Source organism: Leguminivora glycinivorella, chromosome 1 (genome assembly GCF_023078275.1).
Source record: "Leguminivora glycinivorella isolate SPB_JAAS2020 chromosome 1, LegGlyc_1.1, whole genome shotgun sequence".
In the NCBI taxonomy this organism is placed as follows: Eukaryota; Metazoa; Arthropoda; class Insecta; order Lepidoptera; family Tortricidae; genus Leguminivora; species Leguminivora glycinivorella.
This window is the reverse complement of record NC_062971.1, coordinates 10,556,278-10,575,934: the sequence shown is the minus strand read 5'-3', so window position 1 is coordinate 10,575,934 and position 19,657 is coordinate 10,556,278. Positions and strand designations below refer to the sequence as shown.

Below are 19,657 nucleotides of genomic sequence, written 5' to 3'. Positions count from 1 at the left end.
TTATTCATAAAATTGTGCAAACACTGCAAACTTAATTTAAACTCCGAAACTATTTATTTTCTGAAACATGGTATGAAATGTTGTTATTACGTCCTTTTAAGTTAAAATATGCTTCCCGGTACCACAACATAGTGTAATTTAAAAATACAGATATAAAATTAATACTTCGCAAATAAATTACGACTATAAACACATAAAATTATTAAAACACCAAGACCAGACAATTTAAGCCTGGTGTCCACTAGGCGCGCCGATCGAGCCTTGGTAACCCTTAGGCCGTTTTTACATTATCGTTTTTACATAAAAAAATCGTATTGTTTCTTACTACAAAAGGTCCTTTCTCATTGATAGATGTCGAAAAGTGAAAAGTAAAACCTTTGTTGAAAAATTTAGGTTTTTAGAAAAAAAAAACGTTTAAACTCTTTGTAAGTGCCAGTCTGAAAAAATATATTCAAAAATATAAAATACATAGTTATTTGTTATACAAGAGTGCAAAGTTGTATTTTAACGGCGAGTGTGGAATTGAAAAACGAGCAAGCGAAAGTATTCTATAGTTGAACCACGATACACAACAACATTTTCCCTCACTATAGCGAGGAAAGTACAACGCAAAAAACGCGTTTATCACTGCTTCCAGGAGTTCCACAGGTGGTAAAACATATCGTCATCACTAGATTCACTATATGACTATATTCAAGGTCAAATTACTTTATCCACTAGTGGGTTTTTACCTGCTGGTATTGAAGGACAAAACGCGTGTTTCCGACCTAGTGAGGGGAAAAATGCAAAAATGTAGTGTGTTTTGGTTTGGTTTGGTCGGGGGGGGGGGGGGCTGATGTGGTTAATAAATAATTATATTTGTACAATAATAATGTTTTAAAATGCTGTTGCGCTTCGCGCGACGCAAGTGCGGCGTCGCATCGAGGTCTAGGCCCACTCCGCCGCAAATCGGCGACCGAGCGCGCATTCGTGTGATACTTCCATATCGATAAGGTTTGATTTCGCATGCATCGCATCGGTCGTGCATGTAGCAAATGTCGGAAGGATTTCAAAGGCAAAAATCAAAGATGGCGGCTTCAATGTATGGGATATCGGTCCTACATCCGATATCGGATCGGATAATGTGAAAGCGCACTAACGGTTAATGCTTAGGCCGTTTTCACATTATCCGATCCGATATCGGGTGTCAGATCGACATCCTACATCCGATAAACGCTTCCGATAGTGTCGGATGTACAGTCAACTAATTGGAACCCTAGGCCACTCTACAACCATGTCAAAATGACAAGCAGTAAGAGGTTTCTTACAATCTGATTTATAACGTTACTATGACATAGTTCTACAGTGGCCTAGGGTTCCAATTGGTTGACTGTAGGTCCGATAAAAAGCATTGTTCCAAATCAATGAAGTATGATTTTGTATCAAAAAGTATTTAAAAAATGTTTTATATTTAATAATTATAAGCACTATATTCCAAATATTATATTGTAAAATTAAAATAACGGCATAAAAAATACTCAAGAGTGTCAGGCAAAATAAATAATTTTACATTCAATTGTATCTACTAAAAGATGATAAAACTAGTATCCACAATTCGGACCGATGCATTACAAACTTTTTTTTTCAATGGAAATTGTTCAACTAATTTGAATTTCGATCATTGGCAGCTGTTTAATAGAAATAGACGACATTTTTGTCACGCACACTACTACAAACGTATACCTACATTATTAACGTACACAAACAAATATTATCGGCTGACAGCTGAATATTCTACGAACACGCGAGCGGGAGCGAGGCTGCGCGATTTTGGTGACGCAATCATAGACTAAAAAGTTAACCGCGCAGATGTGCCATTTTCATTGTTCCTACTAATGTGTTTCACCTCTAATAAATTTGCGAAATATATTTATTTCAATTTGGAAAATTATTAGGTAACTACTTACTACTTTATGAATTATGTTACTATAATATAAAAAAAAAAGTTAATTTGTTTATTGATTGTTAACAGTTATTGAGTAAAATTGTATTTTTAGCACGCTCACTTTTTGCTGTTTTCTTTGGCCTGGTCATGAAAAAAGAGAACAATGGATACCTACGCTTTGTCCAAAAAAACTGACCGCACTATATATATATTATTATATATAAGTATATATTTGTATTTTAAAGAAGAAGATAAATCTTCAAGAAAAGAGCGTACATCCATCTTAAAGGCCGGCAACGCACCTCCAACACCCCTGGTGTTTCGGGTGTCCATGGGCGGCAGTGATCGCTTACTTTGTATTTTTTAAGTTGTAAATAAATAAATAAATAATTTTGACAGGCGGAATATAATAATGTGTCACATCTGATGGTGGACTTACTACTCTACGCGTAAATTACCGCTTCGCGCACTCCGCGCATTTGTCAGCTTGTGCAGAGTTTCCGTCTGGCAACGTCGCCTATAGTACGTAGTACATATATCTCAATGAACGGAACGCACACAATCGCACCGTTTCGTTGGCAGTATACTGTAGATAGTGACAGCTCCATCTAGTGACAATATGCAATAAAATTTAGGTAGCTCGATACTGTCGCGCGCAGGTTGTTCACGTTGTTGCGTCATAGTCAGTAGCAATATATTACGTGATATTATTTCTTTGAAAATTTCTAAAATAATGCATTAAATTTGTGTTGTCATCGATGTTTGTATTTAATTTATAATGTACTTAATTTATGACGCTTCAAATACCTTTAAATCTATTTGATAAAAAAATAATAATCGTCAATCGTGACACTTAGCGCCATCTATGATTTCTATTTGGAAATAATTTTGCACTGTTCCGGATGAGACCCCATGCTTTAGCGAAGGAATTTTGTTTACTTAACGACGTTAAAATATTTTGAATTCTTTAATCTTACAGTTGTTGATTCTTCTTGGCGTCAATACTATTTTGTAATATGTACTTATGTAGTATGTACCTATCCATAACACATAATAATATAATAATTATCAGTACGTATTACATAATTATAGACTTAGGTCTATTGACACATATATATACATATATTGATAGTTCAGAGTAGTTGAAATCTAACCACTCCAATTATGGGGGACTCCTTTCCATTTTAGCATTTTCGCTCCCGTAGCGTCTTACTACGGGAGCGAAAATGCTAATATGGAAAGGAGTCCCCCTTTCAAGGTTCCGCTCTCGGCTGTTTCCTCCTTCAAAACTTATTTAAACGGAACGAAATTTGAGAATCTGAATAACAATGAAATAATCTGTGTCGGACCGTTTAGATTTTTTGGCTAATTGTTACCGATCTTGAGTATCGCACCTTTTTTTGAGCCATATTGAAAAAGGCCGTTTTTAGAAATTTTTGATTGGCTCTAGCGTCTTTTAAAATAAAAATAGCAAAAAATTCAAAACGGTCCGACACAGATAAAAATAATAATAATCTGTGTTGAAAAGTCATTGCTCTATCTTCAAAAACCAGGGAGGAAATAGTCGAGAGCGTTTGTATGGAGAATTGACCTGTATCGTATCGTCTTAAGGATTACGTAATATAGATTTTAAGAATAACGTCCCCTAATACGAGTAATATTTTTGTGAGAAAATTGTACCAAATAATGTGGCTTTTTGTGGAATAATCCCCAATCCATTAGGGAAACGCACAGTACAAAGCTAGACCACATTCACAATGTTTTATTTGTACCTATGTAGACTTGTTACTATTTATGAAGGAACTCTAGAGACAAAAGTTCCTCAAAAATATTAAACTGACAAATGTATGCATTTAAAAACACCAGCATGCCCGACTCTGTGAACTAATTGGCTTAAAAGCCGAGCCATTAAACCGACAAGTCCAGTGCCAACCCGCAGCGAACCGACTTTGAAAAATGACCATCATAACTTAACGCGGTCACTTACAAACTTCCCTATTGAGATATCAATACTAGATGACGTCGCGGGACGTAGCTCGCGTAAATACAGCCCTTACTATCGGCCCGACTGCGATTTAGTTCGCTTTAGGCGGGATCGGATCTTGGAAATGGCCGTACCAAGATGTTTCACGTTTGGCAATTGGGGTTCACGATTCTCACATTACTAACATTTTTTTTTACTTCCTTTTAATAAAGAAGAAAGACGCTAAACATTATTTCTGTATATACCACCACTGCAAAGACAGCTGTGGATACACTTTTCAGGGGTCAAGACAATGCTATCATGCCGTTTATGAAGACACAGTCCTTCATACACACTCGTCGATAGTATAAATATCGCTAAGATTCTTAGGATGGACCAACACAATCGAAGAAGTGTGAGATGTGAATGAGCTGAAAAGGGCCTTGGCCTATCTTGAAGACTCTGGACGAGTTTGCTCAGTCGGTTTTAAATAAGATACATACATATATCGAGACTTAGTTGTGTGTTACTTGTGTACCTGTACTACATATTAGTAAAACTTACGTTTTATATTTAACCCGACGTTTCGGACATGACATTACGTCCGTGGTCACGGGTAGACTGGCTGGGAGTTGTATCAACATCTTCTAGCTGTACGAGTTTTTCGAACTACCCGCACTTGATTGTCATCAGTCACTTTTACGCTAGGGTTGCCCCTCTGCCTACATACAACACTCACGACATCCGATGGTATGAGACGGGAAGTTTTCTCACGTTTACACTTGCTAATCACTGGATTCCACGAAGATGAAATCCCTTGCCCTTCATTTTGATTGAAATTACGATGTTTCCTGATTTCAATCGCTTGACGTACTTTCCTGCTATAGTAAAGACGTTCAGTTGAAAGGACTTTGGGATTATGCAGTTCAATCCAGTGGTTCGGTCCTGACTCTAGCAAATGCTCGGCAACCGCAGACTTATTTATTTGTCGTTTTTTGACCGCCGCGATATGTTCTTTGACCCTTTCCGCTATGGTGCGTTTGGTTTCTCCAATATAAGAACTACCACAGCTACAGTCAATCTTATAAACGCCTGGCGTCTGATATGGAATAACATCCTTTGCTGACCTTAGTTGCCCCGCCACCTTCGACAACGGCATGTACACAGTCTGTATCGAATACTTCTTTAGTATGGTACCAACCTTGTCTGTCACTCCCTTGACATAGGGCATAAATGCCGGTCGTCTTGCAACATTCGGATGCTTCTTCGCAGGCTTTCGTCTTGGTTGCCGACAACCCGACTTCCCGTCTCATACCATCGGATGTCGTGAGTGTTGTATGTAGGCAGAGTGGCAACCCTAGTGTAAAAGTGACTGATGACAATCAAGTGCGGGTAGTTCGAAAAACTCGTACAGCTAGAAGATGTTGATACAACTCCCAGCCAGTCTACCCGTGACCACGGACGTAATGTCATGTCCGAAACGTCGGGTTAAATATAAAACGTAAGTTTTACGCGATTAAGTCCCGTTTTAATTTAATAATATGAGTGAAGATCGTGTTAGTTTAAATCAATATACCTGTACTACCTTTACACACCAGCCCCAAAACTTATCCACGGCACACACACTTCATAGTAGTTTTCCGTGTCAATAGAATACGTATTCATACTAGTTTAAGCAGACTAGATTCAGATTTTATGCTATTAAAGCCTTAAGGGGCTCCACAAGTTTTTCATCGAATTCTGACAAGTTTGAGTTAAAACTCTTAAATACATACACACTACACTACACACAGATAGAATTACAAGATAAACGGCTATCGGTTCTTCAATTTCTTATCTCTATTCGTAAGAGCCTATTTTGAAAAAAATAATATTTATTTTTTATGATTTTTTTAAATCATGATCTAAAAACACTTTTATCGATATTTGATTTTAGTGAAGGGTGTTATATACATGAAATCGACATGTTTGGATTTACCTTTGCCTTTTTTAATAATGCAAGAGGGATTTTAATTATAACAAATTAAATCAAATGTTATGACCAAGAAACTATTTTTGATCCTAAAATTGATCAACTTTGATGCCAAATATCACAGAAACAATGACCTGTGAAGTAATTATGAGATACTATTTTGTTTTAAAGACGATGCTGTTAACATGATAGATTTTAGAAACTATCATAATATCAATGGAGTCAAATCGAAGGTCATTGGCGCAGGGAACGCCCTTAATTTTAATTACAATTGACATTAAATTTTAATCTACGAGTAAGTAACCTCATAAACTAAGTTCATGGCGGTTTTGGCGGTTTGGCGTTTGGTCTGTAATTTGATGGACTAAGCAGTAAGCGGCGCAGTGTTCAGGAATAGCATCACCCTGCGCGTCCATCATCATCATGCCTTTATCGCTTCACATCCGTGTTTAACATTCCGTTTACCGAGCGAAATAGCATCGCGAACCCATGGTGGGGTTACCGGCGAATAAATATTGTAAAGAGGTGATTTATTGAGTTAGAGTGCGGCTTGCGAGCCGATCGGCCGGCCGATGTTGCTATCGGATGGTTTGAAATATGCCCGCAGAGGGCTATTGTTGTGATGTGAGAAACTGTGTTTAACAAGCGCCGGCCCTGATCGATGGCGCCGCTCCACGCTTTAATACCAACCATATTTTATAGCCACAAAATACACGAAAACTTGACTAATTTTAAACGACGCAGCTTGTAATTTTATTGATTGTGCTGCGAAGATTAGAGAACGCTGGAACACTTTGGTTTAATAATTACGTTTTAATATAAAAAGCTTTTGACTCGAACCTGAGCCGTTAGTTGCGCGCTTGCGGTTAAAAGCCTATTGTTTCTCGCTAATTAAAACGTTTACGCTTTCATTCAATTTCATGATAAGCTTTAGTTTAAGTTCCTTTGAAATGCATTATTGATTAACTAGCTAATTCAGCTACCAACGAAATCAATAACGGACACGAAACTAGCCTTAGGTACTCATTAAAGGGGCACACTTTGTAGTAACAATGTTATTATCCCTATAAACTAGCATGACTAAGAGGCAATTCATCTGAACCGCCAGTAGGCGCTGGGTAGATTGTAAATCTAAATTAATTTCAATGCACGAGTGGGTGACAGCCCAGCTGACCTAAACAATCAGGCACAAAGGGCGGTGACCATGTGGCCCGCAGGCACTTAGGTTAAGCTTCAACTGTGGTACAAACTAGAACTCGTATAACGAGGCACTTCAAATTAAATTTTGTTGAAATGTTTATTCATAATACAATAGTTTCCTAAACAAACAGAAATAAAGCACTCTAAAATTAATAAACCCAAACAAATAGTTACCTAATTTAATTAAATCAGATAGCTTATAATATTACCTAAACTTATGTAAAACGGAACCCGCCACATGGATAATAAATCAGTGGCCACAAAGTTCTCAACAAGAAAAATTAACACTAAGTTTCTAACGCCATCTAATCTCGCCATCTAGCAATCTTGACGACGTAAAACATAAGATCAAGGGTACAAATGACCAGTAAAGATATTTGACACCAAACAACCACAACTCCACATTCCCCATGCATCGCTAGCTCTTATAAATTATCGCCCCAAAATTCACCCTAAAGCCTAATCCCACTGCTCACAAGCGCGCATTGTTCGCGCGATTGCGTCATTTGTCTCCTGCCCAGATGCGCTTGCGCAACCTACTCATGTTACTTCGTGCTTTCCACTGACAAATACCACCCTTGCCACCATAATGCCTTAAGAGACAACCCAGCCTATATGCACATGTGTCATTCTCTTTCCACGCATACGAAATACTGCTACCACGAAATGCCTTCAATAATGAGCCGGGATTATGTGGATAGCGAATTTAATAGGAGCACCGGTCTTAACTTAGTTTTGCCTATATAAATAGATTTAGCTGCCCATTTAGGTTCAGACACGTTCAGTTATCAGTTTTGATAGATTTACTGCAATAAATAACGCACCTAGTTAGGGAAGGCTCGTATTAGTCTGAAGGGATTATAAAGTTGGTTCTAGCTGGAAAACGCCGGTCCAACACTTAAAGCTTTAAGCCAAGCTACTCAACAGCAATGAAGCGAATTTATACATATGTATGTATTTATAAGTGTTTTTTTTTTATCTCTAGGCCTCACTAAGGTTATTATTTTTAGGTACTAACACGACCATGTAAAATATAAACTAAATATACAATAATACCTATTTATGTAGGTATATGAAATTCATGACATTATTAAATGTGGAGTAGATGTAAGTTTATCGTGAACTTTTATTATATTATTATCATATTGCATAACAATTAAATTGCAAAACATCGTCAGTGGACGCACCCCCTTGCAAATACAGTGAACGACAACAAATTGTCAACATGTCGACCGCCTACGTCATGTCGCAGAGATTTATGCGTCGGCCTGCGCGGACGCACAAATTGGCGGGAAGCAGCGACGGATACGATTTCCAACATTCCATTAACTCGGTTATGCATAACGAGGTATTCTTTAAAAAATACATACATACGCAGATTTCATTAACGGGATACGCCTAAGGAAAAAGCTGTTTCTATAAGCAGTGAGGAATTACCTGCATGTTCCTATTCTAGTATTTTTAGACTCAAATAAGTTTTACAAACTTCATCTGTATGTCAAACAAAATATCACCTCACATACGATACATGTACATACCTATATTTGGTAAAATAAAAATGTTCGAATTTACTCCTTGCAAATCTATCAAACATGTATTATACTATTTGGAATACCAAACAATCACATAAATAAAACGTAATCTTAACTTAACATCATCAAAATAAATAACTTGACGTAGGTAAATGCCTGTCCGCGATTAGGATGCCTGCTGGACTGAATTATTGGAACAAAACAACGAAACCAATTACCAGCATCAGATTGATCTTATTTATTAGTATAATTTGCGACAATACACGTTTCCTTAGAAAATTATTTGCCAATCGTCGGAACACTCGGAACTTGAAACGACTTCTATAATGCGAACCGAGCAGTAAATTCTACTAATTAATTCTAATTGCTATTGACCCCGTCGGGTTAGTCCTACGCTACCTACGCTACTTTTTCTCTAGCTATTAGGCTGTATTCACATTACACTACCCACATAAATAGGGCAGGAACTTATACACATAAATAGGGTAGGTACCTACGTTTAGCAAACATCACAAATTATTGCCTTGATAAAAGATACCATACCATTAAGTACGAGATCAAGTCAAACTAATTGTAGTTTTGTAGAGAATATTTTGTAATTCTATAGTTTAATAAATAAATAAATAAATAGATACCTACAATAAATCCGAATAATACATTAATATGTAACATACAAAATAATCATATAAAACTAATGATATAAGTACTAGCCAATATGACGAAACCACTCAAAATTTACTAGCAAACCTAAACTAGCAAAATCCCTAATTTCGTCCGATAAAATAGTTTTTTGTCATCCGTTTTCACAGGCTAATGAGAGCCTTTTCGAGCTAGTGTGTTGAGTATAGAATTGTAAATTAGTACCTATTCATTCAGATTTTACTAGGGATTTGTTCATGTCGTGTACGTATAATAGCGTACGATTTTACCCTGTTTGAGCGAAAGAATGAAATAAAGCTCAAAATGTAAAAGCCGCGTAATAAGTTACCATTAGCCTTAAGGCCAAGTTCATTAATGCAGAACGTGTGTAAACATCCCCGCTGCTATCCGCGCCCTTTGATTCGGCGCTATCTCTTTCCTAATGCGAATGCTAAAGCGATTTGTCGCCGTCCAACACATATCTAAACTTTTGATGTATCGTCGCCAACTAAAGTCACTTTTTTAAATCAGCCTGTGAACTACTATATACTGCACATAATAAATTGGTATTCTATTTATGAACAAAAATTCTCCTGTCTGACTGGAGGTCTCTCATCTACAAGTCGCTATTCTACCTATTCTATTCGCTATTCAACATTACCGATATTAAATTTGATGTTTTATTATTATTTTGATTAAAAAGCTTACGTCACGAAGTCTACAGCTGGTAGAGCTACCAGTAAGTAGGTGACCGCAGTTAAGTCAGCAATCATCATCGTCATAAGGCCTCGTACATCTTGACAGATGATTTAAACAGCGTCTGAATGTGAGAGACAACTCCTCTCGAGACTATAAAGACCTATCCGGGAGCGACATGAACGTCCGCATTTCTTACATTTAAATTGACATTTTAAGTCAGCAATATGTCGTATAAAACTCCACATAATTTCCTCGTGTTTTCCTTTAACACTTTTTCGCGCGACTGCGCCTATATAGGTCCAGGGCTGAGTCCAACTATGTGACATTTCCCTGCAACCACTATCTTAAAGGTTGGCTTACTCAAACGTCGGTGTGCGCTAAAGGTTAACCGAGGTCCCTACAAATTTAATACTACCTTACTGGCGGGAACACTGAGTGCTATTGTCGTTCGGTTGATTTTAATTTATTGTCTATAGAATTGCGGGTTATCGCGAATACATTTAAGCTTCTGTTTAGTTTAATTCTGAAACGAATGTATCTCTCAGTTAGAGCCTTTGAATACACACCTAGCTACTTACATATCTAGAACTCATAGACATTTGTATTTTACAAAGAGGTGGGTACATTATTATAAAAATAAATGACAATATGCATAAAAACACTACAGTCTGTTGATGTTGCATTGAGAGCCTCTTCAGAACATGAGCGAATATCTTAACCAACGAATTTACTAAGTCATGCTAGAAAATACCAAAATAATATCAGTACCGAAACCAGTACACACTAGTTTTCAGATATAAATAATGTTAGTGCATTTTTTTAATTACTTGTCATGTGGATTATAATAAGGTCTTACAATCTATCGCATCCACATCGCACACCGCAAACTTCGCTAACTAATGATGAAATTAATGTTATTTTTTGTAAATGTAATTTTTCTTTTCTTTAAATGTAGGTTTTTTTTGTAAATAACTACATTTAAAGACAAGTATTTTATTCTAAATAAAGGAGTTTGTATACAGGAAGCGAATTATTTTCATTTTTCTATTCTTTGAGTCGTAATATAGAAGTTTTTACAAGAATTTATATAAATAAATTATTAAAAATTTACAAACATTTTTTTATTTATTAATTTTATCATCATTATTATTTTTGCACAATATTCAAAAAAGCATCCAAAATGGGTTTTACTTTTATACATTTTTTGAGTGTAGAAAAAATAATAAATTATGCGAGTCATATCCATATTAATATTTAACACTTTCGCTACCAAGAACCCGACTGTCGGGTACACCGCTCGTAGAAGCGTAGCCGATTACATGGGTTTCCCCGTATGTAGCGAAAATGTCGTAGCGCCGCGTAGAGCCCGGTTTCGAAAGTGTTAAATCGCTACATGAAATCCGCTCTCTAGATATAAACTTTTCATTCTTAATCAGCTAGCATCGCCATAATTCCTACTGAAAATTAAACGCGGACGATGTTGCAGGCATTGAAGTTGGATAGGCTGTTAATAAATTTAAGTAAAATAAAAACAAATCGGAAACTTTACGCTAAATGAATTCAAATTATATTGGCATTGCAAGAATTACTACAAAGATGTACGGTATTAATATAAACATTAAACTTTAGTGGTTCCCACTCTGGTGCGCACTAATGGCCGAACCTTGTAACAACGCACTGATGAGGGGAATTCTTTCCCACATGCACATTAACTCAGATGAAATTACCTCAAACATTAAATAGCTTTATTATGTCCTTTCGTATGCTGCTCTATTTATTGAATAATTACGAATTACCAAAGGAATGCCGTTAGTAAGGTTCATTTTGATAGGTAAACTCATTGTGGACCTACCTACAAAATAAGTACCTACTTCTACCTACGTATTTTGTTTTAATAATATGAAAGGATACGTGAACCTTGGTGTGATTTAGGTATGCATGGTGCATATTTTGTGCGATATATAGATAATTATTAACGTTAGTCACTTTTTAACGTGTCTCAAGTAGGCACCTACAATAATATCTTACTCTTTGGAAGCCTCAAAAATATATGACACGGTCTTATGACTCTACTAATAAAATCGTGTCAGATAATATTGCTGCCTCTGAAAAGCATCTTATTGCAGGTGACTGATGTACATATTCGAATTACTTTATGTATATCGGCGGCTAGTAGCCTATGTTATCGGAAAGAGTATTGAAATAAAATTTTGTTCACAGTGAACAAGAAGCAACAGTCATGAAGGCGAATCCCTGGCTTTACCATTACTATGCCGTCCAATCCAAGCTCCATTACGGCCTAGCTTACGAGGCTGCGACTAGAATGTACGGGCCACCGCCGCCTGATCTCCAAGTGTACCCTCCAGCCATGCAGTACACGCCGACTCCACCCGTCTGTATCAACGGGAGCCAAGTCATGATGCCGAACCCAGGCCTGCAGCCTCACATACCACATGTGACACCGCACTTAACTCCGATGCACTATGCGTATGAAAGAGGCGGACAACGGACCTGTGGATTACTCTGTTCCATTACAGGATAACAGGTACTGGACATTTTTCTGTCTCTCATAAACCAGCCGAATAAAAACTGATTAGTCACAGGACTGCGAGGAGAAGTTCGAAGAATTTTAGACCTACAATTCAATATTGAAGTTTCGTACTTCTTACCTTAAGTCTCACTTTGCCAGTATTTAAAATCTCATTCTCTAACTTGAACTATTAACGAGCTGTTTATATTGATGTTTCTAAATTAGTTCGACTAATAACTAAATCGCATGTTTAACATTAGATTATTTTTTCAGATACCACAATGTCAGGATAGAAGATACTAGAATTCAATCAAACGCTAAACGGAAAGGAAAGAATACCGACGAAAAGCCCAGCACACCTGTTTCTAACATGTCGCCTCGGTGCACGCCATCCACAGTCACTTCAGGGGGCGAAACATTAGTAGCAGTTACGGGGTCAATAGCTAGCAGAAGACCAGGGTCTAAAAACTTTAATATATCAGAAACTGAAATGGTCGATCAGTGGAATCCAAGTCCAACTTGGTCCGAATCGGCTCTTCAAAAAGTCCCCGACGTCTGTCACCAGGACTTGAGTCCGTACGTGACAACCACTCCTCCAACTCCTTCTGGCACGCCGTCCGCTTACACGCAAAACTATAGTCATACCTTCGTGTTCGACTGGTCGCCAGAGCAATATGTTCCTCATACTAACAATAGATGTAACACAGTAACAACCGAAAGTTCCTACCAGCAGCAAACGTGGAACAGAAGTCAGAGACCATCGTTCGCGACTGCGGACACAGTAGATGAGAATTGCAATCCTAATAGAATAAGCTTACAAATGAGGGTCAGTAATCCACCGCCAGCGTATAACGCAACGAGGGAAGGAGAGATTCTTAGAAGGCAAATGGGTAAGTGATCTATGAGTTAGGAAAGAGTTGAAAAATACCAAGTTGTTACCTAATTAGTAATTACCTAAACTAAGTTCTTTATTTCAATATAGATTTACTTACTTATTCAACAAGTTTTATATTTTAACTTCAATACATATTGAGGGTTTCATTTCGTAAATATTTAATATGTCTGATGATGTTATTAAAAATAGAAATAGTTTTACTAGACTACCACAAAGCAAAATGATCGGTATAAGTACCATATTATATGTAATTCATGTAATTTTTGTTGTTACTATTGACGTATGGGGCCTTACGGGGAAAAATAGGAGAGTATTTAATAAGTCTCAAATCTCATTGTGCGCAACCAATGCACGTCAGTTGTGCGGTCTAACGCGAACTCCGAACAAAAAAAGGTTGTTTTTGTGGAGTTTACATTTACACTTCAGACTAATACTTGTGATAAACTTACAAATAAATGCGCTCACCGAGATTCGAACCCGTCCAGGTCCACAGCCGGGTCACTGCCGGCTACGCTACGAGACCGTTAACCTTTACTTTAGCTTTTTTCTTTTGTTCTAGATCGTCCACATCCTGATTCGCCGGATGCCAAGAAGCCTGCTTTATAACTAAAGTTAATATGTTTAATTTTTCTAAAATAGTTCAATATTATGTTACCCTATTCAAATAAATTTTATTTTATTTAGTTAAAAAGCTCTGGAACTCTCCTGTGATCTTTATAGCGTTAAGATTTTTTGATGCTAGGCAAACTGTATATTATCGATTTAATATATGAAACTTGTACAAATTACTCTCATTATGTAAGTATTATAAATTTTTCACATACAATGTGATTAGGTTGTGTATACGATGTACATATTACTGTTAAATAATTTAATTTTACATAAGGATCTTTTATGTAAAAAAGGAAGCACGATCCCTGCGATTAATATATGAATTTGCCAGTATGTGCTCGTAATATGTCTCGAAGTGTAAAACTATAAATAGGTAAGTGTGTATTTAAAGCCAAGAAACTAGCAGTGCAATCATGGTCGCGCGATAAATGATAAAACATCGGGCCGTCCCTATTGCATAAAATAGGCAATAGGGACGGCCCGATGTCTTATCATTTATTTAAAGACCATAATTGCCCGCCTGATTACAATTTCGAGGATCACCTACCTATGTGTCAAAATGAGTCAGCAAAGCAGAGCTGACTCAACTTGCACTGACAGATTCAAATATTTAACAAGGGAGCCTAATTTTCCTTTTATCATGCAACACATTTTTTAAATTTTGAGACTTTCTCTTAAAAATAAAGAATATATTTTATAAGAAAAATGTGAATAAGTTACAGGCATTCTGTTTTAAAAATGTGAGCCTTGTAAACCTGTAACATTTATAAAAACTGATGTGTAATAAAAATCCGTCCAGAAATAGAGTAGTAGTTAGGTAATTAAAAAAAGTGGGAAGTTTGATTGTAAACACTTACATGGAATCTAGTTATAATTTTAATTGCTACATTGTTGAATTGAGTTTGAAAAAGTAAAGATTTTACATTTTAAAAAGTTTTATTTCTTACCTTTATTATTATACTATTACATATACTTTTAATCCAACAATATATTTTATTCTAAAAGTAATTAATACTTTTACAGTTTACACACAACATTTACTCCGGCCTCAGTCTCATATTTCTGAGCAGACACAAGTCTCTGGCAGTATCTTTTCTGCCATAAGGAGTAGACAAATCATGTAATCTCAAAATCAAATTTATATTGAAACTATCAGGCAGAGCCTTTATCAGTGTTGGAACTAGTTCACTGGGCATTTTCTGCAATACCACTTGTGCTCTGTCTTGACCACACTGTACAACATACACCAAAAACTCAAGTATAAATTGTGTCTGAGGAGTCACATCGCCATTTTTTCCAGCCAGTTGCGAGAATGATTTATACAAAGTTTCCAAAGCAGATGCTAGTGGTTCTCTCAAATTCATTCCAGGCACACTCTGTCCCTGCATATAATACACGGAGCTATCTGTACTATTGTCATTCAGTCTCCGAACTTTACTTGAGGAGACCATTGCATCCATATCATCAGCATCCTCATGACGGCGTTTTCTATTATTCTGAGCCTTGTTTGTGCTGCTCTGCTCAAGTGCGGCAAAAACACAGTATACAGCCAATTTAGCTAATGTGGCTGATTGAGGCTCCACTAGTTCTTCTGACAACTTTGCATTGTATAAATATTGTGGTAAGACATGTAGAAGCATAGCTTCAGTACACTTTTCAATGTCCAAATGGAACATGGCAAGAACTACATCCACAGATCTATCAAGATCTTCCTGGTATCTAAATTTCAAAGTTTCTTTTACAAGATTGGTAACAAACCAAACTGGCCCTGCAGTATTCAGAAGGCTTTCTATAATGTGTGTTGCATCAATATGCAAATAGCCTCTCGTTTTTACATCCTCCCATGCCGATTGTAATTGCTCTAAAATTGGCTGCCGTGAAATAATTGTGTGAGGAAGTGTCACATTTTTGTTCTTTGGTGCAGATGGAGGATGAATGTCATATTGCATCTTTCTAATAATTTGGCACATTAGAATAGCTCGCTCTTTAAAGTTGTCAATTTGGGCTAGTTCTACTTCACTTGGTGGAGTCAATAACTGTTGTATCATATTTATTGGCTTCAAGAAAGCATCTTGGATTACAACATCAATATAGGCACACAGCCAAACAGTAGCACATACAGCTAAAGACGCCATTTTCTGCCTTAAAGAATCCAACATTCTCTTAACATCCACTGCAGATAGTGAGCCTTGTTCCCAGGCAAATAATACTTCTTTCACAGTTCGACTTACATTCATGCAGAGCTCGTGAGGTTTCAAATTGGTATTTTTGAAATCAAAGTCAGGTGCACTCAAGTGGTGAATAAAAATGTCTACAATGGATGGATCACATTTTTGCACAATTTGATCAGGTGACTTGTGGACACCTTTTTGTGGCATACATTCTCTGACCCACTGTTCAAAGAAAGAGTCTCCATTGTCTTCTAAAACTGCATCAGCACCATAGTCTTGCACAATGGAGCATAGAATCAAAAATGAAATGTCAAAAATATAGACCTTGGACTGAGAAGCTCCTTTCTCACTAGCTGCATGTAAAGCAAATTCATTAAATCTGATAAGTCTTGACACAAACAACTTTAACTTCCCCTCAACTGCTGCAACAGCCAAGATTGTTGTAAGAGAAGTTCCACCCACTATCTGACAAAGCATTGCATACAGTTGCTCTTGCATTTTGTGGAAATCTCCAGACATTGTCTTCAATATTCCAGCCAGAGTTGGTTCTGCCCGTGTAATAAATGAAGGCACAGATCCCTGGAGACCAGTGGGTTCTAATTTTTGCAACTTTACATCTTTGCTTTCACGTTTTTGGCTGAAGTAGGACAGATGTTGCTCAGTTACTACATTCAGTTTGACTAAGGGTTCCAACAAGGACACAATGCTGTTACAAGAATTCTTAGTGTCAACTATGTCCAATAATGGAGTTGACTGCAGTAGTTTCTCAAAGGCTTCAACAGTTTCTGCAGAATAATCTCCTTCTTTGTTGCTGGTGCCACATGTACTATGTAGGTAACTAATAACTTGAGGCACTTTAAGAAATGTAAAAGCCGCCCAAAGTGCTTGTTTAGATGCATCTTTACTAGAGTCATTCAATGAAATGAAACAAGCTCGGATTAGCTCACAAAAGAGTCTACCCAGGGAATATCCCTTGATCCGCTTAATCATAAGAAGTTGAGTTGATAACTGTTGCATGTCGGCACTAGGGTTTGCTAAAATGTTTATAGCTACTAATGCCTGCAAACAATGAGTGACAGGTTCCGGCTTGAGATTCAATGGTGCTATTTTGTCAATATCCATATTACAAACCTTTTGCAAAGTCTCATGAATTGCCACTGGAGCTTTGAACTGTGTATTCATCATCATAAAGGCTGTAATCTCTTGGCACTTCTTAGTTACTTCATTGTATTCATCAGGGTTATTTTGCTTAGCTAGATAAAACATAGCTACTAAATAATCAGTACTTACTATAGAGTTGAGAAGGGCTGTTGACTTCTCCAGAAGTTCTTGACTTTGAATAGTATTTGATGATGGATATTTACTCAGAGAATAGTGATAGACTTGCAAAAGCCACAGTATTATCGACGACACAGCTGAGGCTATTACCTCTTCTTCTAGTTTTCCCCGGCAGGTTATACTGTCTAAGAAACTTTCCAAAAACTCCAGAAGACTCAAAATGCAGTGAGGTTTATGAAATGCATCGAATTTCGAGATTCGCTGTAGTACAGCAGCATAGGAGACTATGTGCGATGCCAAAGAATGTTTAAGATAAGATATTACTAACTGGTTTGCTCCGCATCCAACCATGGCTTGCTGGAGAATACAATCCGCCAGGTTGTATAGATCACCGCTGACTCCTCGAGGTATGATGGTCTTGATGTTTATTCCCCATTGAATGTCAGTCCATCGTTCTCTCCAGGCTTTCAATATGAGAGCCTTAAGTGAACTAGTTTTACTAGTACTCTTCGACGTCTCCATTTGCACCATAATTGTTAAAGTTCGTTAACTAAACTCGATATGTTTTAGCCACGTATTGATCACTGAGCATTTTAATTGAGATCGGCACTAATAATGTCCAGAAAGCAGATTTATTGAGAAAAAGAAAGGAAAAAAAGCTAAATCTCAATACGAATGATACTATTTCAACTGTTTGACTATGACTATTGACAGTCGCTAGAAGAGAGAGAGGTATTTATTTCCACTATTTCCACGTTCAACGTTTCGTTTCAAAGTATAATTTGTATTTTAGCAAAAAATAACATTCGTTATGATTACTTTAAAGTAATTAGACTAACACAAATTGAAATTATGTTTCATATTTCAAATACTTTGGGACAATTTTTTGCATCCAGTTACAATTCCGATATTTTGCTGCACAATGTTTATCAATCACGTATATCGGAACTTAAAGAGGCGAGAGTGGAAAAAAAGCTGCCTAAGATACGTTCAAAAACCTTTTACGTTACTCCAACTAACAGGTCGTCATGAAACTTGGTACAAAAAGCCACACGACTGTACGATAGAACTAAGCCAATTGAATTACTTATTCGATCTTCTCAGCCATTAACATGACGCATGTTTTTTTATTACTTTAATAAGAAAGGCCATTTGAAATTATTTAGGTTATATTATAGGCCGTAGTTCCGAACGCATAAAAATGTAGAAAAGAAATGTCATTAATGTCAAAGTTGTCAAACCCACATGGCTGAATTTCAAAAGCGTATTTATTTTTTGTTTACAAACTTTTTTATTTAGAGTTAAATACTAAAAATGAGTTTCAAGAATTATAAGGACAAAATTGACGAAGGCGATACTGTTATTTTATATTTGAGTAACAATGTCCACGCAATAGAAGTGCGGCCTGAAATAAAAAACAAGAAGGGGGACTTGGTAGAGAATGTTTTTCAAACAACATTCGGTGCCTTGAAGGTTAAGAATCTTATAGGAGTTGAATACGGAAGCCGGGTAAGGTTCTTCATTATAATGCCTAATATACCTATAACATGTTTGATAATGACTGCCATTTAAACTATTTTTAATGAAGAATAACTTTAGATTTTTCTGATCTATGTATATTATTTAACTATTATAATCTAAATAGGTGGAACTGTCCAAGGGCTGGGGTCATGTCTTACAGCCCACTCCTGAACTGTGGTCTGTGACCCTTCCTCACCGCACCCAAATTATCTACACTCCCGATATCAGTATGATTTTGTTACAACTTGATCTGGTCCCAGGCTGTGTTGTGATAGAAGCAGGTGAGTATTTTTTTATTAATATATAAAATACATTTATTATGCAAATCCATCCATCCATACTATCCATCCATACTAATATTATAAATGCGAAAGTAACTCTGTCTGTCTGTCTGTCTGTCTGTCTGTCTGTCTGTCTGTCTGTCTGTCTGTCTGTCTGTCTGTTACGCTTTCCCGCTTAAACCACGCAGCCGATTTTGATGAAATTTGGAACAGATAATCTTTAGACCCTGAGACAAAACATAGGCTACTTTTTATTTCGAAAAAAGGGATGAAGGGGTTGAAAAAGAGGTTGAAAGTTTGTATGGGATTTCTTAATTTTAAAAGATAAAACCATGAAACTTTATATTTTAGCACTTGATAAGAAATCATTAAACATATATTTAAAGTCACATACAGGTCGAACGCGATTAATTAACATTATTTTTACCTTTAAAATAAAC

The 19,657-nt window shown here is 36.7% G+C and overlaps 3 protein-coding genes across 3 annotated transcripts in view; 2 read left to right on the top strand and 1 right to left on the bottom strand.

Annotated features, from left to right (window-relative positions):
* The window catches only part of LOC125233896, a 169,688-nt gene extending 155,392 nt beyond the window's left edge, over positions 1-14,296 (top strand). Inside the window, 4 exon segments of the mRNA XM_048140064.1 lie at positions 12,150-12,426; positions 12,428-12,474; positions 12,733-13,349; positions 13,914-14,296. Of these exon segments, the coding sequence (XP_047996021.1) occupies positions 12,150-12,426; positions 12,428-12,474; positions 12,733-13,349; positions 13,914-13,960 (988 nt within the window). The 3' untranslated portion in view covers positions 13,961-14,296.
* Positions 14,297-14,883: 587 nt separating this feature from the next.
* LOC125225844 (mediator of RNA polymerase II transcription subunit 24) lies at positions 14,884-18,082 on the bottom strand. Its single transcript, XM_048129714.1, has one exon. It carries the CDS (start codon positions 17,944-17,946, stop codon positions 15,004-15,006), a length of 2,943 nt encoding a protein of 980 aa, XP_047985671.1. The 5' UTR covers positions 17,947-18,082; the 3' UTR covers positions 14,884-15,003.
* Positions 18,083-18,662: 580 nt separating this feature from the next.
* Positions 18,663-19,657, top strand: part of LOC125230185 (tRNA (adenine(58)-N(1))-methyltransferase catalytic subunit TRMT61A) — an 88,105-nt gene continuing 87,110 nt past the window's right edge. The window contains exons 1-2 of the mRNA XM_048135253.1: positions 18,663-18,924; positions 19,061-19,217. Coding sequence (XP_047991210.1) covers positions 18,730-18,924; positions 19,061-19,217 — 352 coding nt within the window. The 5' untranslated portion in view covers positions 18,663-18,729. The remainder of the gene's footprint in view (positions 18,925-19,060; positions 19,218-19,657) is intronic.